This window comes from Heliangelus exortis, chromosome W, assembly GCF_036169615.1.
Source record: "Heliangelus exortis chromosome W, bHelExo1.hap1, whole genome shotgun sequence".
Lineage (NCBI taxonomy): Eukaryota > Metazoa > Chordata > Aves > Apodiformes > Trochilidae > Heliangelus > Heliangelus exortis.
In genome coordinates this window covers 3,549,996-3,575,964 of record NC_092453.1, presented here as the reverse complement: position 1 = coordinate 3,575,964, position 25,969 = coordinate 3,549,996, and the positions used below count along the sequence as shown (strand labels likewise).

General features: G+C 41.8%; 1 protein-coding gene across 1 annotated transcript in view; it reads right to left on the bottom strand.

Moving 5' to 3' along the window:
• Positions 1-25,969, bottom strand: part of LOC139789139 (zinc finger SWIM domain-containing protein 6-like) — a 109,695-nt gene that overhangs the window by 15,076 nt on the left and 68,650 nt on the right. The window contains exons 3-7 of the mRNA XM_071729667.1: positions 17,844-17,992; positions 17,232-17,382; positions 1,885-2,064; positions 525-701; positions 94-240 (exon numbers count right to left, since the gene is read on the bottom strand). Coding sequence (XP_071585768.1) covers positions 94-240; positions 525-701; positions 1,885-2,064; positions 17,232-17,382; positions 17,844-17,992 — 804 coding nt within the window. The remainder of the gene's footprint in view (positions 1-93; positions 241-524; positions 702-1,884; positions 2,065-17,231; positions 17,383-17,843; positions 17,993-25,969) is intronic.

The following is a 25,969-nucleotide window of genomic DNA, read 5'->3' as shown; positions in this document are numbered from 1 at the left end:
TAGGTTTTGTTCAAATATAGGATTCACAGTAGTGCTCAAAACTCCTTCCTTGGGTACCATGAAACAGAAATGGAGGCAACAGAACACATTTACCTTTCTTCTGAGACTGGAACATTTCCAGCTGTTTCTGTTGCTGCCGCCTTAGTGTATTAACAATAGCTATTGCTAGCCTCAGAGCTTCCTGTGGGTATCCGTGAGATCGTAATGCGTCCACCCTTGCACAGGCTGTAGGAACATGTTCTAAAATGGAGAAAATAATTGAGGAATAGCAATGCTTACATGTCTGCAATGGCCTATTTTGCTAGGTTACTCAAAAGGGCTTTTTTGTTTGTTTTCTTTGTTTTGTTTTTAAAACTATGCTAGAGAGAGATTTAAAGGACAACTTCTGAGCCAGCATTTCAAGGGAGCCTCTGTTCTTTATGCCAGGCATTTCAATCATCTACCCACAATCCTCCCAAAATAATGCCATAGAAACTGAACAAAGCAACAAGTAATGGTAATGTCTTTCCAGTTTAGCCACTTACCGTGCCAGAGGGGCCACCCATGAGAGTCAAAGAGTGAATTTTCAGTGTTGTCATGGTAACAGTAATCTGTGTATAGGTAACTGCTGATAATGTGCTGTAAGTGGCTGTCCTGCCAGTGCAGATCACACGCCTCTATGGCTCGAGTGAACACCGTCCGATGCGGCCTATTCGATGAATCTGTCATTTTCACAAGTTTAGAAAGCTGCATCAGCTTTTACTCATGCATATGTAAATCAGTCATTCACTGTATTCTTGTCTTCTGCCTGTTCACCAACCCCCAACTGACAGCAGCCTGCCTTGCTCCCGTCTGCGGATGACATTTCACATTCTGTTACCCAAAAACTCAGACAAAGTGTGTGCCATTCACTTTGCATTCAGAAAGAGAGATCTTCAAACGTCAGAACTGCCACTAGCCTACCCAGGTTGAGCCGAACATCATGAGATCCAGAAAGTAAAATACCTCTGTAGGAAGTTATATGTTGAATTAACTTCCGTTCCCAGCTAGCTGTGAGATTTAAAAATGAACCAAGTCTATTTCCTTCAGAGGTAATCTTCCAAGAAAAAGAAACAAGGAAAAAACAATCTAAGCCCAAACCTGCCACCTCCCACAAGCATTTAATTTTAACTTTATAATCATTACATGAAATATGCATCAAAATACTGAAGGTTTTTAGGATTATGAGGGTTTTTTGGTTTTTTTTGCAGCTAAATATTCTACATATTCTTCAGTTATTAGCAAAGTTGCAATCTTTGCTTGAAGATGAGTGGAGAAGGCTTCTGTCAGATCTGATAATCACATTTTTTAGTAGAAAGCATCATATTTAGTAAAAAGAGACACCTCCTCCAAGAAGGCAGTGCTGCCTCTGCACACACCCCCATCAGTGCAGACTGCACATCACAGAGCACATCCTACAGATAGTTTCTCACACAAAGTTTAATGCGGTTACAAGAGATTGTGCTTTCAGTAAGTTTCAAAAGCTTTGTAACTGCAAACAAAATAAAAACCCCCAGCACCAGAAAGGATATAATATTATACTCAAGCAAAGAAACAACAGGCTTTTACATTACGTATTTCCGGGACATCCAATTCTCATGCAACAAGTATTTAGAAGGACCAAGTGAAAAGTTAGAAGGCTTAAGTGAACACAAATACTTGCTTTGAAAACATTGCAGCCCCAGCACAAACACCCCACTATTTATATTTTCCGCAAAAATAGTATTAGTGAAAATAAATTTGGCTGGTCAATACTCAACAAGAAAGTTACTTGTCCCAGGAAAGAGTGATGAATTCTGCAAGGATAGAGTATATAAGATAGAAGCTATATTATTTGTTGCAGTCCACGTATATATTTAGGCTCACCTTGGTTAGCATTTGCACCCTGAGGCAAAGCATTGGTTAAATTGGGCATCTCGTTTCCATGATTTCCATCTTCCCAGGGACAAACATCCACACTGTTCCATTTTTTCAGATGTTTTAGCCAACTGTCCTTCTGCTCCAACTTGCAGTGGGGATTTAAGACTATACACATCCACAGAGCACCTGATTAAAAAAAAAATAATGCTAAATTATGTTTTCTATTAAAAATGCAGCAGTCAGTGACTAACTGCAAACTTTTGTACTGTAACACTTTTTCTCCTCTTGAAGGCTATGCTGCTTGCTTCCCAGCTATGCCTAACACCAGGTAGGCTGAATTTCTGATACAGTCTTGGAGCTGGTGTGGCCCCTTTGAAGCAGTTGAAAGAGTGTGGCCAGTAGGTCGAGGGATGTCATACTCCCCTTCTATTTTGCCATCGTGAGGCCACATCTGGAATACTGTGTTCAATTTTGGGCTCCACAGTTCAAGAGAGACAGGGAATTGCTGGAGGGAGTCCAGTGGATGGCAACAAAGATGACTGGGGGACTGGAGCATCTCTCTTACAAGGAAAGGTTGAGAGAGCTGGGGCTGTTTAGCCTGGAGAGGAGAAGACTGAGACAAGACCTTATCAATGTCTATAAATATCTAAAAGGTGGTTGTAAGGAGGATGAAGCCAGATTCTTCAGTGGTGCCCAGTGAAAGGACAAGCACAAGCTGGAAAATAGGAAGTTCCATCTAAATATAAGAAAAAACTTCTTTAGTGAGAGGGTGACAAAGCACTGGAACAGGCTGCCCAGAGAGGTTGTGGAGTCTCCTTCTCTGGAGACATTCAAAATCCATCTGGATGCAGTCCTGTGTAATGTGCTCTAGGCAATCCTGCTATAGCAGGGGGTTGGAATAGATCATCTCCAGAGGTCCCTTCCAACTCTGATGATTTTGTGAAAGACCGTATCAAGCCAACCTTTTCAATTAAAAGGCATTAAGTGGGTCTTTTGTATTAGAAAATACATAGTTCATGATGTATGGCCCATCAGACAGGAACATCAGTCAAAAGCAAGCAAGCATTCACATAAAGTTACAGCAGGAAATTACCCAAGATTTTCTTCTAATTTTTGTACCAGAAGCAAATGTTTACTACAAACAAGAACTATGTACTATGTATCTTCTATCTTCACATGACAGGAACCAAACAAGTGCATTAGTAAGGCATGTATTTTGTAAACATATACATCCACACTCAAAACCCAGTAGAAGTACTGTTGATCATATAACTCATTCCCAAATACATTTGGACCTCAGAGATCCAGTAAATGTTCATTTTATGCAGTCTAATAGGAATAAGATATTTTTATTGCTACCACTTTAGTAATTTGGTTACACTAAAAAATTTGTTTTACATTTTCTGTTTACAGAGCTCGAAGGGAAAGCTAATTTATACTGACATTTCGCATATACCATCACTTTAGAGCCTGCTCCCTGACACTATAGAGCTTAAATACATCACTATATGCTTAAATACATCAGGGTCTCCAGCAACAATTTTTAACTGTTTTTCATTTTAAAATTAAGTTTTTCTCTAAAACAGCTGTCTTTTCATTAGCATGAAATTTGACAGGTGCATGCAGACATCTGAAAGTACTGTTTAGCAATAGTTCATTTTCTCATTAAGAGCATGCCTTACATACTATAAGCAATACAAAGAATATGCTTAAACTGTGCAGTCTTTATGACAGGCTAAAAAAACCCCAATAAAAATGTATCTGGTTCTTCCAAGATAATAGAATCCTTATATTTAAGTATTCTTTGCTAACTAAGAATACAAAATGAATACCCAGAGCACAGGCCATCACATTACATTAATTCCTAAAGTAACTCAGCATGTCAGTATGCCACAGAACAGGAGCCAGTGGAAACAGCTTAATCCTTCAGTTTGCAAGTCCACTCCTATTCAGGCTGACATGGAATGGGGAAGTAATATCAAAGAAATCTGAAAACCACAACAAAATATGATATGGTACAGTGCAGAACACCAGAGAGACACTACACTAATGCAGATTATCACTACATAGTAGTTACATACAGTAGAGGATGCTGTTTTGTTGGGCTTTTGTTTGTGGGTTTTGGTTTTGGGGTTTTTTGGTTGTGTTTTGGTTGGATTTTTAATTTTTTTTATAAGTGTCTAAAACTTGCCATGGGAGTGAATAAAGCCAATACTGTTGTTAAAAACTTCCTTTAAAATCAAATTATATGGCATTCTTAAGATACACTCTTCAACACACTTCACTCCCCAAACAGAATAAAATTATATCATAGAATGGGTTGAGTTGGAAGGGACGTTTAAATTCCATCTAGTCCAACCCCTCTGCAATGACCAGGGATATCTTCAACTAGGTCAGGTTGCTCAGAGCCCCATCCCACCTGACTTTGAATGTTTCCATTGATGGGGCATTTACCAGCTCTCTGGAAATCTGTTCTAGTGTTTCACCACCCTCATCATAAAAAATGTCTTCTTTTTATCTAGTCTGAATCTACCCTCTTTCAGTTTAAAACCATTATTCCTTTTCCTATCACTACAGGCCCTGCTAAAAAGTCTGTTGCCATCTTTCTTGTAGGGTCCCTTAAAGTATTTGAATGCCACAATAAGGTCTCCCCAGAGCCTTCTCTTCTCCAGGCTGAACCACCCCAACTCTTTCATCCTGTCTTCATAGGAGAGGTACTCTAGCCCTCTGATCATTTTATTGGCCCTTTTCAGGACCCTGTCCTTTCCTGTACTGAGGACTCAAGAGCTGGACACAGTACTCCAGCTGGGGTCTCACCATAGTGGAGTGCCAGAATTTCCCTCAACCTACTGGCCACGCTTCTTTTAATGCAGCCCAGGATCCAGTTGACTTTCTGGGCCACAAGTGCACATTGGCAGCTCATGTTTTTAATCCACCAGTACCCCCAAGTCTTTGTCTGCAGGGCTGCTCTCAATCTCTTCAACCCCTAGCCTGTATCTATACCCTGACTCAGGTGCATGATTTTGCACTTGGCTTTGTTGAACTTCATGAGGTTCACATGGGTCCACTTCTCTAGCTTGTTCAAGTCCCTCTGAATGGCATTACAACTGGTTCATATTATTAAGCATCAATATATTCAGCACTGCCCAAGACAAAAGTACTATGTTTCTTGCAATATACAAAATAAAACAGAAGATGGGGCATACTGGAAAGCCTTGTAGAATAGTTATCTTGGGCGTACTTATTTATTTTAAAAAACAAGTATTACTTTAGGTCACTAAGGAGACACTGTACCTCTCAGTACCTAAAAAAACCCCCCACAATGTATTACTTTGTAAATAGATTCCCAGTGTTTTCAGACTTTGTTTTCAGCAAAGTGGAATATCTTAACCACATGTGGTAAGTATTTCAATCATCCAACAAGGCAGAATGCACCCTACTAATTATATCATGCCCCTACAAAATGAACGGCTTTTTCTTCATCTCAGAAACACCACTAGAAGCAAAGGAATTCCCTTGCTTTCTTCAGAAGGTCCACTATACATGCAGAATATCTAAGAGGCAGGAAAGGGAAGATATGCCAAAGTACCAAAAACCTTTGAAAGCTTTTTTGGTTTAGATAAGGAAACTATGTCAAGCATAATTACATAATACATAATTACAGCGATTGTCTCAGAAATCCACACTAGTTTTATGCAAGTGGACACAAGGACAAGTGTATTTCTAATAAACTCACACAAACCACTTAAAAAAGATAAACTGCACCCTGCTAACGATGACTTCAGGGGCAAGCTGCATGCACATCTTGCCCAGCTTTCACAGATGCCTGGTTCCCTGCAGAAAGAGGAGAGAAAAAACTCTACCCTGAGAAGAGCAAGGAACAGAAAGAGCCTCAGGCTCAGCTCCTGTAGTGCTACAATGGCTACTATCTGGGAGAAGGAAGTATAACGACCTTACAGTCTTCAGCCTATTTGGGGTTTCAAATTTTTGTGTGTATATGTGTGATCCCCCCCAAGTGTCTGTGTGTTTGCCTGTATTCATATTTCTTCCTCCTCCTTTTCCTGAAGCACCTTCGTCCTCCCCTGACACCTGTTCCATTCTGGTTCTCTCAATTCACTGGTTCCTGTCCTGATCCCAGCACTGAGAAGTCTAAGGAAAATGTTCACTTGTGCCCAAGTTTTACCACATACCAACTGGAAGGAGCCTGGAGGATATTCTTCTTGTTTCACTCTGATGCTGCTCAGTGGAAGCCCTCATGAGCTGGCCCTTAAATGTAACCACCAACATGAAAGCTTACACTGGCCTCAAACAAGAGATTCTCTATTTTCTGCCTAATGGCTCCTATATGGGGAAACTGCTGATCGCACTTGTACCTTACTACTGATAAGGCTTATGGAAAAAATGAAGTGCAACTACTTGTAATTAAGTTGTGGGGAACATATCTAAACCCATTTCTAGTTGCTTCAGCCTGGAAACTGCTGTTCGCAACAGTCTATACTAAAAAGAAGTTTCCCAAAATACAATCCTGGCATTCTCAAGTAAGTTTACCTGTTTGACTAGATTTAATGATGTCAACAATGCCATCCACAATATAAACAAATGTCTCATTAATTGAAAACAAAAAAACAAAACAAAAAACAATGATCCAGAGAATGTTTGTGCTTACATATTCTTTTTTTCTAACACAGTTCACTTTTTTCTGTCTCCCTTTCCCCAGGGACTAAATACCTTTTCATATTGGATCTCAGAAGGCTGACACATCTTCCCCTAAACTAAACCAAAAGTAAAGTTCTGATTTGGATTCCTTGACTGTGACCCATTTCTTTCCAATATTAAGCTCCTCATAGCACAGTGATAAAATATCACAAATTAATATGCAATTTTTTCTCCCAGAAGATAGGTGGAAGATCAGTCATAGTGTGACTACAATTTGAAATTATTTTCACAAGGGAATGAATATTAGAGCTGTCACATTGCAGTGAGGAATTGCCTATTTTGATTCAACACTAATCCTTTTGACCTGGGAAAAGCCAGCTTTACCAAAACAGACCTTTGGTTCAAATAGCTCTCATTTTGGAAATAAACAGTTGTCATTCACCTTTAGTGCACCTCACACCACAAAGAAATAGGTTACATCAATGCTTTACACAATACATACATGCCCTGTACATACAGGGAGAACATAAGTACTTTTGTATTTCTCAGTAGACATCCATACCTCTGAATTCATGAGGGAGAAAGGAACAGCATTCCTTTACACTGATTATTAGGAATTGAAACATGCAAATTGAAAAACATTAAGAAATATTAACTCACTGTAAAAGTAGGTGTTGTAATAATTGCACATCCTAGAAATATGTTACCTTGTCAGGGCTGCTGTGTAGCTAATTTTGGGTCAGTGTTTCCTCACAATACCTGTGTAATAATTGACTGAAACTTGGCATTTGCCTTGGAATTTTATGTTTAATTTACTTAAGATCAATCCATTCATTTGCAAAATTAAAATATGCAAGAAACTGATGCACATGTTTGACATGTCTTTGCTCTTCCCTATAATGCACATCTCTTTCTTAAAAAAACCCTAAAAACCCAAAAGCTACCAGGTTAACAACATTTGATTATTTCAAAGAAGCGGAGTCAGGGAACCAAGATTATTCTCTTAATGCAACAGACTGTTACAGTTTTGTAGTTGTAAAAGCGAAAGAGTGAATGTGAGAGTGAGACGCAGAGTTCCGATATGAAATTTCAAGGGTTGTTAAGAGATTTTTATATATGAGTCTTGTGAATGAAAGTGCTCACTAAGAAAACTGTGCATTTTTCTCCCAAACCCTTTATTTTAAAAACTAAAAAACCAACCAAAAGTGGTGAACACGCTATTTCCCCTACCCTCCCTCCCCACCCTCTAGCCGCTAATAGGTAGAGGGAACAGTAATGAAATTAGCTGATTTGGTTAACTCTTTCATAGAATCTGGTTGCCTATAGTATAAACTTATTTATGAACAATATGGGTCAAATACACTTTAAAGATAGAGATCAGTATATTAACGTACTGAAAAAGGTAGTTAAGGAAAGAGGGTTTCATATTTCAAAAGAACAGATAGAGGAAATTTTACGATGCATAGAGCGATGTTGTCTTTGGTTCCCCACAGCAGGAACAATTGATTTAAACCAGTGGGAGACTACAGGGAAACAAATGAATGCACAGCTTCAAGAGGAAGGACCAGATGCTTTTCCTTTAACAGCTCTTTCCATTTGTAATATTCTAAAGATATGTTTAACCCCCCAGACTGATTTTTAATTAAAATTAGTTAACAGACCAAGTATGATAGATGCTGCAGTTGCTACACAGGACGAGGGTCAAGATGGTGATAGAGGAGAAAATGTGCTGCAACCTCAGGATGAGCCAGATATACAAGAAAGCAAGTCCCTTGTTCACCGACCTGTAACTCCTTCCATGCCTCTAGCACCTCAACTTCTGACTGCTTCTGTATTGCAGACAGGCATACAAAAAGGTATTAATGCTACACTGGAGAATGGGGAAGAAGTCCCTCGGAACTTTTTCAGGCATTCCCTGTTATGGAGGGTCTTGATCCTAATAATCCTGGGCAGGTATTTCGCTCACATAGAGCTATACCTTTAAAGACATTGAAAGATTTAAAACAGACTGCAGCTATGTATGGTCCAACTGCACCTTAGGCACGTACTATAGTTAAACTTGTAGCCACTGAAGCTATGTGCCCTTATGATTGGAATGTACTGGCTTGTACTACCCTAGATGGAGGTGACTATTTACTCTGGAAAATGTATTATCATGATCTTTGCATGAATCAGGCTTAAAAAAATCAACAGGCAAATGTAGCTATTACCTTTGAAATGTTGACTAATTGTGGTAAAGAGGGACATCTAGTGAGAGATTGCAGGACAAAGAGCCATCCTAATTCCAGACCACCTCCTCAATTATGTCTGAAATGTCAGAAAGGGTTTCACTGGGCATCTGAATGCAGAAAAAGATGTTATAAGAATGGGGTTCAGTTGTCAGGAAACTGGCAGTGGGGCCTTCCCCAGCCCCCCAAAACAATAGGAGCAGCAATGTCACTGACACCTCCACAAATGATCCCGGCAAGTCACAGCTTCAAAGCCTCAGCAGGGCAAGCCCCGGCAGAGCAGGACTGTACCTCCATGCCGCCTCCTGATGTGTACTAACTCCTGAGATGGGGATTAAAAAAATTCCTACCACTATTATGGGGCCCCTTCCTATTGATACAGTAGGCCTTATATTGGGCCATAGTGGGTATTCAGCAAAAGGGCTTCTTGTAATCCCCGGGGTAGTGGATGAGGATTCTTTGGGTACTATGATGATTTTGACATGGTCTCAATGAGTTATCAAGATCCAAGAGAAAGCTAGAATAGCACAAATTCTTATACTTCCATATGTTAAACTTGGCCAGGAACAGAAATGAGTGAGAGGAGCTACTGGATTCAGTAGCTAAGGAACAACATATTGACTGTAATTTTGCATAAGTCCATTGTTCTGGGTTTGACCTTTTTCTGTTTGTTTTAAAAACTGTCACAACTTTGCAGACACATTGCCATTTGACCAAAGGGTTTCACAGAAATTTGACTGAAATGTGTAGTTTACAGTATCATAGCCTGAGACTACAATATCCCTAAGACAGCATTTAGGTATCTGTCACATGTTCATTAGATGCCCCTCTATGCACTTATAGTACCTTCTAACCTACTCACAATACCAAGGCATGGGCTATTAGTCTACAAAGCTAGAGCAAAGTATAAAGCACCTGCAAATGAATCTCACTGATTAACTACCCTAATGTCCACAAAACTATTCCTTCATTTGTTCACACACATTCAATTGAAGGTTAAAAAATGCTAATACTAGCACAAATAATACAAAGCCACTCCTTTATGAATCACCTAATTTGATTTTTTACAATTTTAACTAGCTGAATGAGGCTTATGGTAATATTGTGAGAGGTTCCTACACTTAAAAACAGGATACCAAAAAGTGGTTGAGATAGACAGAAGCTTGTGCATTAAAATGTGAAGAGTACTCAGGTGGAAGTACATAATATCTTTGAAATTATCCTCAACTTCATGAAATACAAGAACCAACAGAGATGAGGATCAGCAGGAGGAAAACCCAGAAGAAGTTTGCTAATTTTATCTACTGCCCTGCCTTGCAAAAGCTCTCTATATATACCTTCTTCCTCAATGTGCATTGGGTCTGGCTGGGATGGAGTTAACTTTTCCCATAGAATTGGATTGGATGGAACCTTAAAGACCATCCAGTTTCAAACCCCCTGCCATGGGCAGGGACACCTCCCACTAGACCAGATTGCTCAAAGCCCCATGCAACCTGGCCTTGAACACCTCCAGGGAGGGGGCAGCCACAGCATCCCTTAGGCAACTGATGCAGTATCTCACAACCCTCATACTAAAGAATTTCTTCTTTATATCTAATCTAAATCTACCCTTTTCCAGTTTAAAGCCATTGCCCCTTGTCCTATCACTACAAGCCCTTATAAAAAGACCCTCCTCAGCTTTCCTGTAGGCCCCCTTCAGGTACTGGAAGGCTGCTATAATGCGTCCCTGGATCCTTCTCTTCTCCAGGCTGAACAACCCCACTACCCCACTCTCTCAGCCTGTCTTCATAGGGGAGGTGCTCCAGCCCTCTGATAATCTTTGTGGCCCTCCTCTGGACTCGCTCCAACACCTCCATGTCCTTCTTATGTTGGGGGCTCCAGATCTGGACAAAATACTACAAGTGGGGTCTCATGGGAGTGAAGTAGAAGGGAAAGAATCACCTCCCTTGACCTGCTGGCCATGCTTCTTTTGATGCAGCTCAGGATACAGTTGGCTTTCTGGGCTGCAAGCACGCACTGCTGGCTCATGTTGAACATTTCATCAACCAGCACCCCCAGGTCCTTCTCCTCAAAGCTGTTTTCAATTCATTCTCCACCCAACCTGTATTTGTGCTTGGGATTGCCCTGACCCAGAAGCAGAACTTTGCACTTGGCTTTGTTCAACTTCATGAGCCCACCTCTCATGCTTGTCAAGGCCCCTCTGGATGGCCTCCCTCCAGCATGTCAACCTCACTGCACAGTTTGGTATCATCAGCAAGCTTGCTGAGCGTGCACTCAATTCCACTGTCCATGTCATTAACAAAGATGTTAAATAGCACCGGTCTGAGTACCGACCCTTGAGTAACACCACTCATCACACATCTCCATTGGACACTGAGCCATTGAACACAACTCTTTGAGTGCAGCAATACAGCCAGTTTCTTATCCAATGAGTGGTCCATCCATCAAATCCATATTGTTCCAGTTTAGCTACCAGAATGTCATGTGTGACAGTGTCAAATGCTTTGCACAAGTCCAGGTAGATAACGTCAGTTGCTCTCCCTTCGTCCACCAACGCAGTGACCCCATTGTAAAAGGCCACCAAATTAGTCAGGCAGGACTTGCCCTTGGTGAAGCCATGCTGACTGTCACTAATCACCTCCTCATTTTCCATGTGCCTTCGCAGAGTCTTCATGACAATCGGCTCCATCATCTTGCTGGGCACAGAGGTGAGACTGACTGGCCTGTAGTTCCCCAGGACTTCCTTTTTTGAAAATGGGGGTTATGTTTCCCCTTTTCCAGTCAGCAGGAACTTCACCAGACTTCCATGATTTATCAAATATGATGTACAGTGGCTTCGCAACTTCATCTGCCAGTTCCATTGGGTCCCATGGACTTGTGTACTTTCAGGTTCTTGAGATGGCCTCACACCTGCTCTTCTACAGTGGGCAGATCTTCCTTTTCCCAGTCCCTTCCCTTGCCTTCTGTGACTTGGGTGGTGTGAAGAGAGCCCTTTCCTGAGAAGACTGAGGCAAAATAATCATCGAGTATCTCAGCCTTTTCCAAGTCCTGCATGACCAGGTCTCCAGTTTCCTTCTGAAGAGGGCCCACATTTTTCCTAATCTTCCTCTTATTTCTGACATACCTGTAGAAACTTTTCTTGTTGTTCTTGACATCTCTGGCCAGATTCAATTATTCCTGCACTTTGGCTTTCCTAACCTGATCCTTGGCTTCTCTGGCAACTTCTCTGTACTCCTCCCAGGTTACCTGTCCCTGCTTCCACCTTTTGTAGGCTTTGCCTTTACATTTAACTGTAGTCAGGAGCTCCTTGCTCATTCACTAAGGCCTCCTGGCATTCCTTCCTGCCTTCCTCTTTGTTGGGACACATTGTTCCTGGGCATGGAGGAGGTGATCCCTGAACATGGAGCAGCTTGCCTGGGCTCCTCTCCCCTCCAGGGCTATAGCAGCCCTCATAGTGTGTGCTTTGCATTGTCAGCTAAAAAGATGTTGATAACACCAGTGTTTTGGCTACTGCTGAACAGTGCTGGCACAGCATCAAGGCTTTTTCACCATCCCCCCTGCACCCCAAAGGTCAGTGAACAAGAGTTTGGACATAGCCAGGACAGCTGACCCAAACTGACAAAAGGAATATTGAGGTACATTCAGCAATCAAAGTCAAGAGAAAGGAGGAGGAGTGGAGGCATTTGTTATTAAGGCATTTGTCATTAAGGCATTTGTCTTCCAGAGAAACCACCACCTGCCCTGAAGCCCAACTTCCCAGGAAGTGGATGGACATTACCTGCTGATGGGAAGCAGAGAATAAATCTTGTTTTTTCATTTGCTCCTACAAGCAGCCTTTGCTTTTGCTTTATTAAACTGCCTTTATATTGACCCTAAAATTATTTCCCAGCTTATTCTCTTCCCGCTCATCCTGCTGAGGAGGGGGAGTGACAGAGTGGCTCAGTGGGCATCTGGTGTCCAGCCAAGGTCAATCTACCATACCATAATACAGCCATCATATTTGTGTTCCATAAGAAACCAATCCTTGACTCACAAAACAGCTCTCTTCTGCCTTTGACTGTTCTTAAATATAAACACGGAGGAAAAATACTATAAATATTTGTATCAAAATATGCAAAATGTGAAGCTGCTTCACCATGAATGCAAGCAAGGCAATATAAAGAAAATGAAAATAGTAGTACAAAAAAAATCTGATCCTGTAATCTATGTGTTGACAAGATGTTGGGCTCCCTCACACAAGCAAGTAGTAGATACTTGTCTTAGATTCTTCTACTTGACTGCTTTCATCAGGTTAAGCATATGGGATTTAATTTAACAGTTTCAGACTTATTAAGCTGCCAAAAGAGCAGCCCTGCTTTGATAACAGTAGTTGCTCCAATTATGGCTTGGTTTAGGGTTCACAATTATAATGATTCATTTGTGGTACATGAGAAGTAATAAAAGGCTGTTTTGCATGACAGCTTTAAAAATGCTGAGACTTTTAAAATTTAATTTGTCACTTAGCTTTTGCTAAGAGGAAATTTAAATTGCAATAAAAGGCAAATGGGGCTTTTAGTTTAAATGCAATCCCCATATTCAAATGACCTGTAATGGTGCAGTGTTCAAGTGGGAATGCTATTGTTTCACAGTGGGCCCTGATGGTGATATTCCACATTGGTATTCAGGTCCTGTATTATCCATGTGGCTAAAGGGTTTCCAGCCAGAAGCCTGCAGAAAACACCAATTAACTTGCACATCCCATTTGCCTCTTGAATCAGCAGTCCTCTGGTTCCCCAGCTTAGTTTACTCTGTTAAAATGTATCAAACATTTCCATCAGCAGAACCCTGGCTCCACCAACATAGTTTACACTGTTTAAAATATATCAATCATATTTCCATCAGCAAAATCTCATCAACAGACCCCCCTCCTTTGTCAGGACTATAAAGATAAAATGCTAATAAGCCGCCAGACAGCTAATGCAAATGGGTAAAAAATACAAGAATTCCAGGAAACCTGAATACAAAGGGAAGACCTGTAGCTACCAAATTCGCAACCTCTGTCAATAATTGATGACAGGAAGGAATGTTTAGCTATATAAAAAGTCAGAGGAAAAAGGGGAAAATCAGAAGCGATAGAAGATCAGAGGGGAGAGAAGAAGAGGAGAAGAAGTGAAGAGGCGTAAAGGCGGAAGGAGCAGCAGGCCCCCAGAGCAAGGAACAGGCGCCCGGCTGAGCGGGAGCTTTTCTACTGGAGGGTGAAAAACTTAATCGTTCTCTTTCTTTCCTTAATGGCCCTTTTCTCTGGGATGATTAATTTGTTTAAAAACCTGCTCTCCTTGTTTCTCTCCCACTATTAAGCCCTTCCTAAGATTCCTGTCAAAAGTGGTGTCATTTTTCCCTGAAATAAACCGTTGTAATTAATTCAAACCATAAACCTGCTTACTTTGCAATTTTGTAATTTGTAATACGTGCATGCGCAATGGCTAATATTTCCTCACAAACAAAATATAAAATATTAATAGCTATGGATCGTGAGTCTGGCATCTGGCAGTGCTCAACATTTAATTCCAAAGCAGGGCCAAGCAGCCATTATGATCCCTGGGCTGCGGCACAAAGTTAAATTTTCCCCTTTTATTAAGGAAACTTTTTCACTTTCATAGAGAACAAGAAACTTTTACTTAAAGGATATTAACAAATTACTGTTGTAATAATATTTCATGGACCATTTTTTTCCCTCGAGAGTACAAAGAAGGTTAACTGACCTTTACTTTTTTTTTTTTTTTTTAAAAAAACCTTCAGAGGCTTCAGATTAATCATTCTAATATACTGAAGTCTTCAACAATGGTCACAAAGAGTTAAACACATTAAGATCAGCATGTGAAATTTACCTACCTAGATACCATTTAAACAGCAACAACATGGAGAATTACAACTCCACTCTAAACTTTGAAAAGCACATTCATTTATTACTCTGGAAAGCTCAGTGTTTACCAGTGCATCACTGAAGCTGCATCTAAAGTCTTCTAGCATGAGAAGTATATGAGCAAGTCTTGTAGCTTTGACTTGCAATATTAATCTTTCCAATACTACAACTTTGGAGCATTTAGCTCAACCTATTCTTTGATGTACAATAAGGGAATCTGCTTCTGCTGAGTATAATTATGTTCTTCCTGATCTAGAGGCTTTAAAACACAACAAAAAAGCTTTACCTATAACTAGCTGATTAACTTGAGCCTTTCACGGTTTAACACTGGCCTGGCAATTAAACCGAGTAACAGATGCTCTCTATTAATCTCTCTCTCCTCCCTGATAAGAAAGGAGAGAGAATAAGGGAGAGAGACTTATGGGTTGGAAACTAAACTACACAACTTTAATGAAACAGTAATGATAAATAGGAAAAAATTACTAAATATATACAAATATACAAGAAAATGGATACCACATTCCTCCCCCCTTTCCCCCAATAGCTCTCACGTCACCACCGAGGCTGCAGGGCAGCCCTGGGAAAGTCCAGGCTGGACTCCTGGAGTCGGCAGCAGTTGGGAACTGGAGGCAGAAACACACAGATAAGGGCTGGCACAGATTAGGACCACAGGCAGAGGAACAGACGGAATCCTCCCAGGATGCGGAAGCAAACAGGGAACAGGTGAAGAAGGGGAAGCAGGAAGGGCAGGAAGAGCAGGAAGGGGTTTGACCCTTGTGATCCCTCAAATTTATTTATGTATGGCGTTTTTTTATGTATGACGTGTATGGGATGGAATACTCTGGTCAATTCTGGCATCTATCTTGTCTGGTCCTCCCCAAAGGAGGGGTTCAAGTGGGACCTCTTTGCTCCTTCTGGAGGGCAAAATGTTCCTCAGAGCTTTTCCTTAGAAGTTCTTAGTTCTTAGAAGTTCTACACTATGAGGGTGGTGAGACACTGGAACAGATTGCCCAGGGAGGTTTTGGCTGCCCCCTCCCTGGAAGTGTTCAAGGCCAGGTTGGATGGGGCTTTGAGCAACCTGGTCTAGTAGAAGGTATCCCTGCTTATGCAGGGAGATTGGAACTACATGATCTTTAAAGTTCCTTCCAATCCAAATCATTCTATGATTCTATGGTCATCTTTAACCTTTAACAGTGGAAAACCTAAGTTTTCCTTTCTAAATGAAGCATTTTATTCTTTCTTGGATTAAATTTACTTTAACTTGATTTTGGACCTCTAAAATGTACCAAGACCATTTTGGCTATGTTCTCCATAGTTGTCCCAAGGGGTGTCATCAGTAAGTTTTGGGTTGTTGTTCTGTTTTTTGGTTGGGTTTTTTGTTGTGGTGTTTAATAATATATATATACATACTTATTTTGATATTCTGTGCCCCATAATTCAGGAATAGTAATATTGAACAGAACGCATCTCAAGACAGACTCATAGAAAGGGTCTCATAGACTCCAAGTCTAGACTTGAAGTGTCTTTCCATATTGTGTGAGAGCACCAGTAACCACTCTAATTTCCACGAATCACAAGGCAATTCCATTTAGGTTTTGTCTTTAACCTGCTTTGAGAAAGTTTCCAAGACAGCACCCAAAACCTTACTACAGCTAAGATATACACATTATTTCCTTCACTCATAAACTCAGTGAATTCTCTTTGAGAGAAACAAATTAGATTTACCACTGTATTTTAAATAATTCAGGTTGTCTTTTATCACTTTTATCTTCTATATGCTTACATACCAACTGGTTACTAGTTTGTTCCAGTACCTTACATCTAGGAGAGCAATGCTGGTGGTTACTTGATATTATTCTTTTCACTCACCTAACCACCTTTAAAATATGGGTGACATTTACCTTCAAGTTGTTTTGAATTTCCCCTCCCTATCACAAATTCCTATAGACTTTGAGGACTTCTGAAGCATCAGTTCAAAACTCTGTCAGTGAGTTTCTGGAAGACTTTAGAGTAAGTGACTTCACCAGTTTAAATATTCCTTTCCCATTTTGGCCCATGTTCCTCTCTCTGTTGTGCAAGTCATGTATCTATCTGGTCACAACTGACCTGTCTTGTAAAGCAGTGTTAATTGTTACAATCCTCTGTTATTTGATCTCCTTTCCTGCTCAGTAATGGACTTATGCTTTTCCTTTTTGCCTTCTAGTTCTCTCTAGTTGTGAATCGATTTCTTCCTTAACAGTTCCAGGTTAGTGCTAGTAGCTTATATACTTATTCTTAGTTGTGTAGCTATGTTTCCACTTTTTGCTTTATTCTTTTTAGATTCTCAGGTACTTACAACCTGTTGCAATTATACTTGTTTTATACCATGCTTCTTCTCCTCAAACTGTAACTGTCTCATTAAATAGAGCAAAAATTCAGTTTCACCCAACCTTAACTGAACAAGCAAACCTGCAGAAAACTCTAATATGCTTTACCTAGTACCACAATAATTTCTCTATCCAAAATATGTACTTGTTTCTTCATTATACACATGAACACCTAAATGATTTTGAAGTCTGTGCATTTACCAAGTTCATCCCAGAGCTGCCTATACTTGTCAGTCATCGCAGTTCCTTGTTGTCTCCAAAGCAACAGACGAGGGTCAGCCATGAACTGTTCTGTTATCAATGTCAACATGCGAGCTCCATTTGAATCTCTCATCTTTAGCATCTCTCGCACCTAGGAAATGAGTCTTTTAATACAACCTTGAAAAAAACAAACCACACTATAGAGAATATGCAATTTTAAGTAGAAAAAAATAATCTGCCTTCCCAATTTTAAAAATTTTTAGTTTCAATATCCCATTATATTCTGTAAGCATGCTTCTTCCACAAGTAATCCACAGGTGTATTATGCAGGCTGCTTCAAGACCATAATTTCTACAGGTTTCTCCAACATTTTGGAGGTAGGAAGGAAGAGAAGAGCACAGCTGTAGACAGTTGAAATGTTACTTCATATTTTTAAACTGATCTCAAGACACACCAGATTGTGTTCCATTGCATTAACTTGCCATTGATTTCCCAAGCCTTTTCTTGTTTTAAAACAACAGGACTTTTAATAAGACAGACTTTGAACAAATACAGATTGGCTAGGGGAGTGGGGGGAGAGAAAAGAAGGAAGGTTTAGAGTATGCAACATACCTTTGCAAAAAGTAAATTGAGCTGCTTCCCTGATCCATGGTATCCGCCCTGGGAGAGGAAGAGTTTAACCTGTTCTTGGACCTGTTCCTCATCCAAATGCCAGCAGTTTTCATCATCTATGCTAGCACCTGCTGTTGGGTCAGGAGCACCTACAAACATCAAGAAAAGATATTTTAATTTTTATACAAAGAAGAAAGGTTTGTGGGTCCAGGGGAAAGGAGTACTGCAGAGGTTTTTGGATTTGTGTATTGTTCTGTAATAAATACTAGTCGAAATTTTTACTTTATTGTTTTGTTGAAGGGATCCTTCCCTAGAATGTTTAATTGGGTGTGGTTTGTAATCATAGGATCGGGGTTTGTATTCGGGTTGTTTGTGGGAAAACATGTTGGGGCATGTCGAAGACCACGAGGCAAGTCTGCAGAGATAGAACAAAGAAGCTCTTCCCTTAGCAACGGGACAGAACCTGCGGACCAGGGACCAATACAAAGAGAGCGCGAAACAGCCTCCAATGAGAAACTAATAAAGGACTAAGAGGGAGGGGGATACTGAAAGTATAAAAGGACTGGTTTACCCTATCCGAGGTGCGAACCGTTGGCAGAGGTATGCTGCCTCGGTCGCCCAGCGCGCTGCTTTGCATATATATCTCTCTCATTTACAATAAAAGTTTTGTTATCGTTAAAATGAGTCAAACGTTTTTAACAAATTGGTGCCGTGACTCGGATCCTGGAACTCTATGCTGTGGAGCTTTTCTACTGGGTAGGCGCCCCATCCGCACTTTTGCGGATGGACCTGGAGTCTAGCTCCGTGCCATAGACGGCAGGGATCTTACCGAGGAGAGAGAGATATATAAGTAAAGGAATAATTTAGAATTCCCCCGTACTTTTTGTTTTGTTCTGTTTTGTTTGTGCACGAAGATCCGGATAACAGATTAACAGGAGACAAGTGAGTATTAAGCGATTTCCCCCGGGGATGGTGTAGTGTACCTCTGGCTGCGAGGTTCTCGTGGCTGGGGATGGTTTTCCTCTGGCCGCGGGATTAACGCGGCTAGGGAGGGTTTCCTCTGATTTCGTCCACGAGATCAGGGAGGGTGTACCTCTGGCTGCGAGGTTTTCGTGGCTGGGGATGGTTTTCCTCTGGCCGCGGGATTAACGCGGCTAGGGAGGGTTTCCTCTGATCTTGTGCACGAGATCAGGGAGGGTGTACCTCTGGCTGCGAGGTTTTCGTGGCTGGGGATGGTTTTCCTCTGGCCGCGGGATTAACGCGGCTAGGGAGGGTTTCCTCTGATCTTGTGCACGAGATCAGGGAGGGTGTGCCTCTGGCCGCGAGGTTTTCGTGGCTGGGGATGGTTTTCCTCTGGCCGCGGGATTAACGCGGCTAGGGAGGGTTTCCTCTGATCTCATCCACGAGATCAGGGAGGGTGTGCCTCTGGCTGCGAGGTTTTCTCGGCTAGGGAGGGTTTCCTCTGATCTCGTCCACGAGATCAGGGAGGGTATGCCTCTGGCCGCGGGATTTTCGCGGCTGGGGATGAAGCTTCTTTGATCCTGGTCTTTCCACGCGGTCAGGGACGCTTGTTTTTCGGTGTCTGCTTGTTAGTTGTTTGTTTTTCGGTGTCTGCTTGTTATGTTTTTCGGTGTCTGCTTGTTATGTTTTTCGGTGTCTGCTTGTTAGTTGTTTGTTTTGTTTTGTTTTTCTCCAACCACGAGGGTTTTTTTTTTGTTTTTTTTTTCCTTGCGGCCAAACGGGGGGGTGGTCACCTTCCGGTTGCTGGGTTCCTCCTCCGGCCAAAAGGGGGAGGGGGTCACATTCCGGTTGTCGGGTTCCTCTTCTGGCTAACGGGGGGTTACCCTCCGGTTGCGGGGTTTTAACTTCTATCCGGGAAGAGCTGGTTCCCCCGGGTGTAGGGGAGCCGGTGCCCACGGTGCGCCTGATTGAGATTTGAGTGAGTGAGACGTCCTGAAGGGCGGAGCGAGTGCGGACCTTCTTGTAGTGCGGTTCCCACGTCCCGTGAGGGGCTGGGCCACGAACGGAGGGAAGTGTTTGGGCTGTGTGACAGAAAGCACCTGGAAGATGGGCCAAGGGTGGAATAAACTCATGTTGGAGGATCCTCCCGGTATTCAGAGGGGGTATGAATGTCTCCCTGATATTCCCCCTGATATCCCATTGGGAATCATGTTGGGACATTGGGAAGTTTCTCCTAGACACAAGGAAAACATGGTATACTATTGTTTAAAAGTTTGGGGAAACCTGTGGGCTATTTTTCTAAGCTACTTGATCCTGTGAGCCGCGGGTGGCCCAATTGTTTACAGGCTGTAGTAGCTACAGCCTTGTTAGTGGAGGAAGCTGCAAAAGTTACTCTGGGAGGAGAATTAATAGTATATACTCCACATACCTTGAGAAATATTTTGCAGCAGGAACTCCCCTAAATTGCGATTGGAAGTTACCAACTTGCAGAATCCTGCTCAATTCCTGTATGGGGAACTTGAGTCAACCCTCTCACATGATTGTTTAAAGACAGCTCCTTAACCCCTGCCCGGGAGGGCCCTTTTCTTGTTCTTTTTACCACAGATACTGCGATTCGAACTGCTGAACGAGGGTGGACTCACTCCAGTAGAATAAAAGGTTCTATCACTGCCAATTCGTGGACGGCAGCTCCGGGGAAGGATTAAAATTAAAGCTAACTTGTAACACCGCCATATAAATACTCTGTAACTGTCCTGGTTGTGGTTCTTTTGCTTGCACTCTGAGGGATCTGATCGTTTGTCGCATGCTCCCTAGTTGCACCTAGTTGTGTCTGGGATGGAACCTAACTAGTGACATTCCAGGTCTTCCCCCGCGGCACTGCACGAGGCCTCCTGTCTCCCGAAGAATACCATCTGCTGCCGAGAAGATAACAACAACCCCGGCGTTCTTTCCAAAGAATCGGCCGATGGGAAGGCAGAGAGGTACTACAAGTGGAGACATGAGGAGGTTTCCAGTATTTTTGGGGTTATGACCTTGGTTGCCTGGTTGGTGCCTATCCTGGACACTATTATTTTGCTCTTTGGGAATGTGCAGCGTTTGGCCCTCAGCTTGTATCTATGAACCACAACCACCTTGTCCGGTATGCTATGCTGGCTCCACTGGGGTCTGATGCAGTTTTCTTCCTTTGAGGTCCTGACAACAAAACAATAAAAATTAAAAGGGGGGAATTGTAATAAATACTAGTCGAAATTTTTACTTTATTGTTTTGTTGAAGGGATCCTTCCCTAGAATGTTTAATTGGGTGTGGTTTGTAATCATAGGATCGGGGTTTGTATTCGGGTTGTTTGTGGGAAAACATGTTGGGGCATGTCGAAGACCATGAGGCAAGTCTGCAGAGATAGAACAAAGAAGCTCTTCCCTTAGCAACGGGACAGAACCTGCGGACCAGGGACCAATACAAAGAGAGAGCGCGAAACAGCCTCCAATGAGAAACTAATAAAGGACTAAGAGGGAGGGGGATACTGAAAGTATAAAAGGACTGGTTTACCCTATCCGAGGTGCGAACCGTTGGCAGAGGTATGCTGCCTCGGTCGCCCAGCGCGCTGCTTTGCATATATATCTCTCTCATTTACAATAAAAGTTTTGTTATCGTTAAAATGAGTCAAACGTTTTTAACAGTTCCATTTTGGATGTCTTGGCTTTAATCTAAAGGTTCTTTAAAATAGACCTAAATTTCTCTTCAGTAGCCTTAAGCACTAGGAAATAACAGACTATGAAAAGGTATTTAAATAAACAACATTTTATAATAAAACATTCAAATCAAGGTGAGATTTTTTTTCTCCCATCTCAGCAGCTATTCTAGAATGCTTTTGCAAAGGAAATTACACTTTACATAGTATTTCAGCAACTGCAATGTTAAAACCACTGTCCCCAAAACACCTGAGTAATTCTTGTACCTTCAGAAATTTTGCTCAGGTTTAAGTGACTGCTAATGAATGCTGCTATTGATGAAAATGAGGAAAATCACCACCTCAGTGCCTCTGAAATGTGATGGCTATGCAAAGCTAAACAAAGCTTTTAAAAAAACACCTCCCCAAACAAATCTGAAGTCTTTAGGCATTTCCATTATAAATAAGATTTACAGCTGTTTAGGACTGTAGTGCTTCTGAAGGAGCATTTTTACACAGGCAATGTCATTGGCATAGTCAAATCAGAGGAACTGCACCTGAACTAGCCTAGTGCCAACTAAAGTGACTGGATTTATATCAGGCAGTGCTCTGTCCACAGGTTGCTCTAGATCAAATTTTGCATTTGACATCTGATTTTTCCTCCTGCGGCTGACAAAACTAAAACAAGTTCTTGTACCATCTAGCAATCTACATATTTCTGAAGAAGTGAATATTATTTTTTAAAGGTATTTAAACTGAAAAGATTGAAAAGTACTTATCTAGACTGTCAGGGAAACAACTCAATGTAGTGCACAGTATTTTAAGCATGCCCAAGACACAAGTTAACTTGACATTTTGATTTTCTGCTTGTAACAATTGTCGTGGTTTGAGCCTGGCCAACATGGTTTTCACTCACCAATTATGCTCATGGGCAAAACAGACTCAACTTGGGGAAAAAATCTATTTAGTATATCATTAATCAAATCAAAACAGGGCAAAGAGAAAACACAAACCAGAGCCTAAATACTCTTTCCCCACCCCTACCTTCTTCCTAAGGCCAAATTACTTTGTTCTCAATATCTCTACCTCCTCCCCCCTCAGCAGCACAGGGGAACAGGGAGTGGGGTTTACAGTATGGACGTCACAGGTTGTTTTCTGCCGCTCCTTCCGCTTCAGGGAGGATTCCTCACAGTTTTTCACTACTCCGACGTGGGGTCCCTTCCATGGGAGAAAGTCCTTCACGAACCCCTCCAATGTGAGTCCCTCCCGCAAGGCACAATCCCTCAGGAACAAACGGGTCCAGCATGGGTGGCCCACAGAGCCATGGACTACTTCAGGGTCTGTTCCACCATGCTACTCCATAGGTTGCAGGGGGCAGGCTGCCATCTCACCATGGGATGTAGAGAAAAATCTCTGTTTAGGCACCTTCTCCCTCTCCTTCCTCATGGACCTTGGTCTCCCTGGTCCAGCATTGCTCTCCTCAGGTGTTATTCTCTTATTCTAGTGTTGTTCTCTCTCCACCTGTTGCTTTCTCTCACCTCCCCCTCTCCTCTGCCCTGCTCTTAATCAACAGATCTTTCCCCTTCTTGAATTTGTTAATCAAAGAGGTGAACATCTTTTGTGTCCCTGATGGCCTGAGGCAGGGCCAGGTTATTTTGAGCAGGAAGAGCTATTCAGAAGCTACTTACATGAGTCACCCCTGGGGGACCCTTTCCCAGATACCAGAAATGGCACTGCATCAACCCTGTGTAATTTCTATTTCTGTTAGGTTTTGAGAAGATGTAATGTAATGGCATAACACAACCTATCATTTTTAGATCTCAGATGATGTTACATCTGTAATAAATACTAGTCGAAATTTTTACTTTATTGTTTTGTTGAAGGGATCCTTCCCTAGAATGTTTAATTGGGTGTGGTTTGTAATCATAGGATCGGGGTTTGTGTTCGGGTTGTTTGTGGGAAAACATGTTGGGGCATGTCGAAGACCACCAGGCAAGTCTGCAGAGATAGAACAAAGAAGCTCTTCCCTTAGCAACGGGACAGAACCTGCGGACCAGGGACCAATACAAAGAGAGAGAGCGCGAAACAGCCTCCAATGAGAAACTAATAAAGGACTAAGAGGGAGGGGGGTTACCGAAAGTGTAAAAGGACTGGTTTACCCTATCCAAGGTGCGAACCGTTGGCGGAGGTGTGCTGCCTTGGTCGCCCAGCACGCTGCTTTGCATATATATCTCTCTCATTTACAATAAAAGTTTTGTTATCGTTAAAACGAGTCAAACGTTTATAACAACATCTGTAGTGAATACTAAAAGGATACTGGCAAGGAAGGATTATTACATAGTCAGATTTGTAAAAACTTGATTTCAAAGAAGTCCTGAGAACTTGAAAAGCAAATATTGCTACAACTGTTCAGATGTACAGGAATTGAAATATGTGTATAAGCATTGATTCTATTGATTTAAGCCTTTATTTCACAATTGCAGCTCTGCCATGTAGGTGAATCTTTTAAGCAGCTGCAGGGAATGATAGAATCTTTAGTCAATGAAAATTCGACTGGAAGATTTAAAGGGTCTGTGAAAAATAAGGGTTTAAAATTGTAGTTTGTTGTTTTGTTGAGTGTATCTTTCAGTTTAATAATGTTTGCTTGGGCTGTTTGTTTGGGGTGTATGTTTGGGCCTGCTTGTGGGGAAGAGGGGTCAGAAAAACAGGAGGAGGGGCCGACCGCGGGGGCCCGCGAAACAGGGATGTCATGTGACCATTCCCCTCAGTAACAGAATGAAGCCCGCGAAACATGAAACCGTTCCCCTCGGCAACAGAGCGAAGCCCGCGAAACGGGAACCAATGCTGGGGGAGCCCGCGGGATGGGAACCAATGATAAACTGATGGGAGACTGAGGGGAAGGGGTTTATGAAAAGTATAAAAGGGCCAGTTTTACATTATTGAAGGTGTGAGCCGATTGCTGGAGCTGTGTCTCCCTGGCTGCCCAGCGCACTGCTTTACTTATATAGCTCTCATGTTCTCAATAAAAAGTTTTACTGCTGAAACATTGAGTCAGTGTTTTTAACAGGGTCAAAGGGAAATCTTGACTACTACTTCCTGAGAGAGTAAAAAAAAGTCTTCCAGCTCAGAAACTTCTTCAACTGCCTCCACCTGTGAATGCTGCACTGCTATTCATATATATATACTTTTAGATTAACAAGAAATTGTGTCTCAGTGGAGATTTATCTTTAAATAATCTTGGTATTGTTAATTTTAAGTCGTATTAAAAATACATTAAGATTCTTCAGCTAAGCTTCCCTAAATAGGGAAAAACAAAATCCCTTCTGTAACTGTTTACATCTTATCAAAAGCTCATTGGTGAGTTTGTGCTAGAAGGTTAAATTTCAACACAGTGACCACAGATTCATTAAACTGGGTTCCTTTACAGAAACAAGGGTGCCCCCTGCCCCATGCCAGGAGCACTGCCCCCACCAAGTCCTTTTTCTCTTGAGTCTAGAACAACTGTCCTCTGAACACTTCCATACCACCGATTCTCTGCCAGGACAACTGTACACTGATTGATAGATGGCACTTGTCCAGCACCATGAGCAGAACCTTGGGGAGCTGGTGGCTCTTCTCACGGTGCTCTGATTTTTTCAAGGAAACTGTGTATATATAGGGGAGTTCAAATCTGAGTCACAACATTTGTAACACGAAACATGTAATGATGAGATAAAGGCAACTCAATCAAATGCAGGATATTTTCTAAAATTACTGTTAAACAAATACAATTAAAATTCCATTCAAAACCATATTCTAAAGTTAACATTAAACAAATTCAATTTAAAAACTTCAAAACACAGTTTTTAAAAGTGATGTTCAGGACTGCAACCTGAAATGAGCTGTTCATAATATGCTTGACTGAGTTGCCTTTATCTCAGTTATTTTTTAATTTTACAAATTGTGAGTCATACACTCCCTATATATATATATATATACACAGTTTCCTTACAAACATCAGAGCACCGTAAGCATAGCTTCCTGCTCCTGAGGTTCTGTTTACGGTGCTTGTCCTGGTTTGGGCCAGGATAAAGGTGATTTTCTGTTTTGTACTTTTGCTTTTAGCTAAGTCTCTTGTAAGTAGTTGCACTTGCTGAAATTAACAGCAAGTTTCTCAGACAGTGTCTGCTTCTAGGACTGATAACACTTGATGTTTATAGTTACTGCTAGAGACTGGTATGCAGAGCCAAGGACACTGCTCAGCTCTAAGGAAAACATAAAGAGGTCCCACCTGCATCCCTCCTTTGGGGAGGAACGGACAAGATAGATGCCAGAATTGACCAAACAGAGTATTCCATCCCATATACGTCATCCTCAGTATAAATTTGAGGGATCACGAGGGCCAAGCCATCGATTTCCTGCCTCCAGTTTCCGGCTGCCTGCCTTTCCTGCTTCCTTTTCCTTCACCCAGCATCCTGGAAGGATCCCGTCCGTTCGTCTGCCTGTGGTCCTGATCCG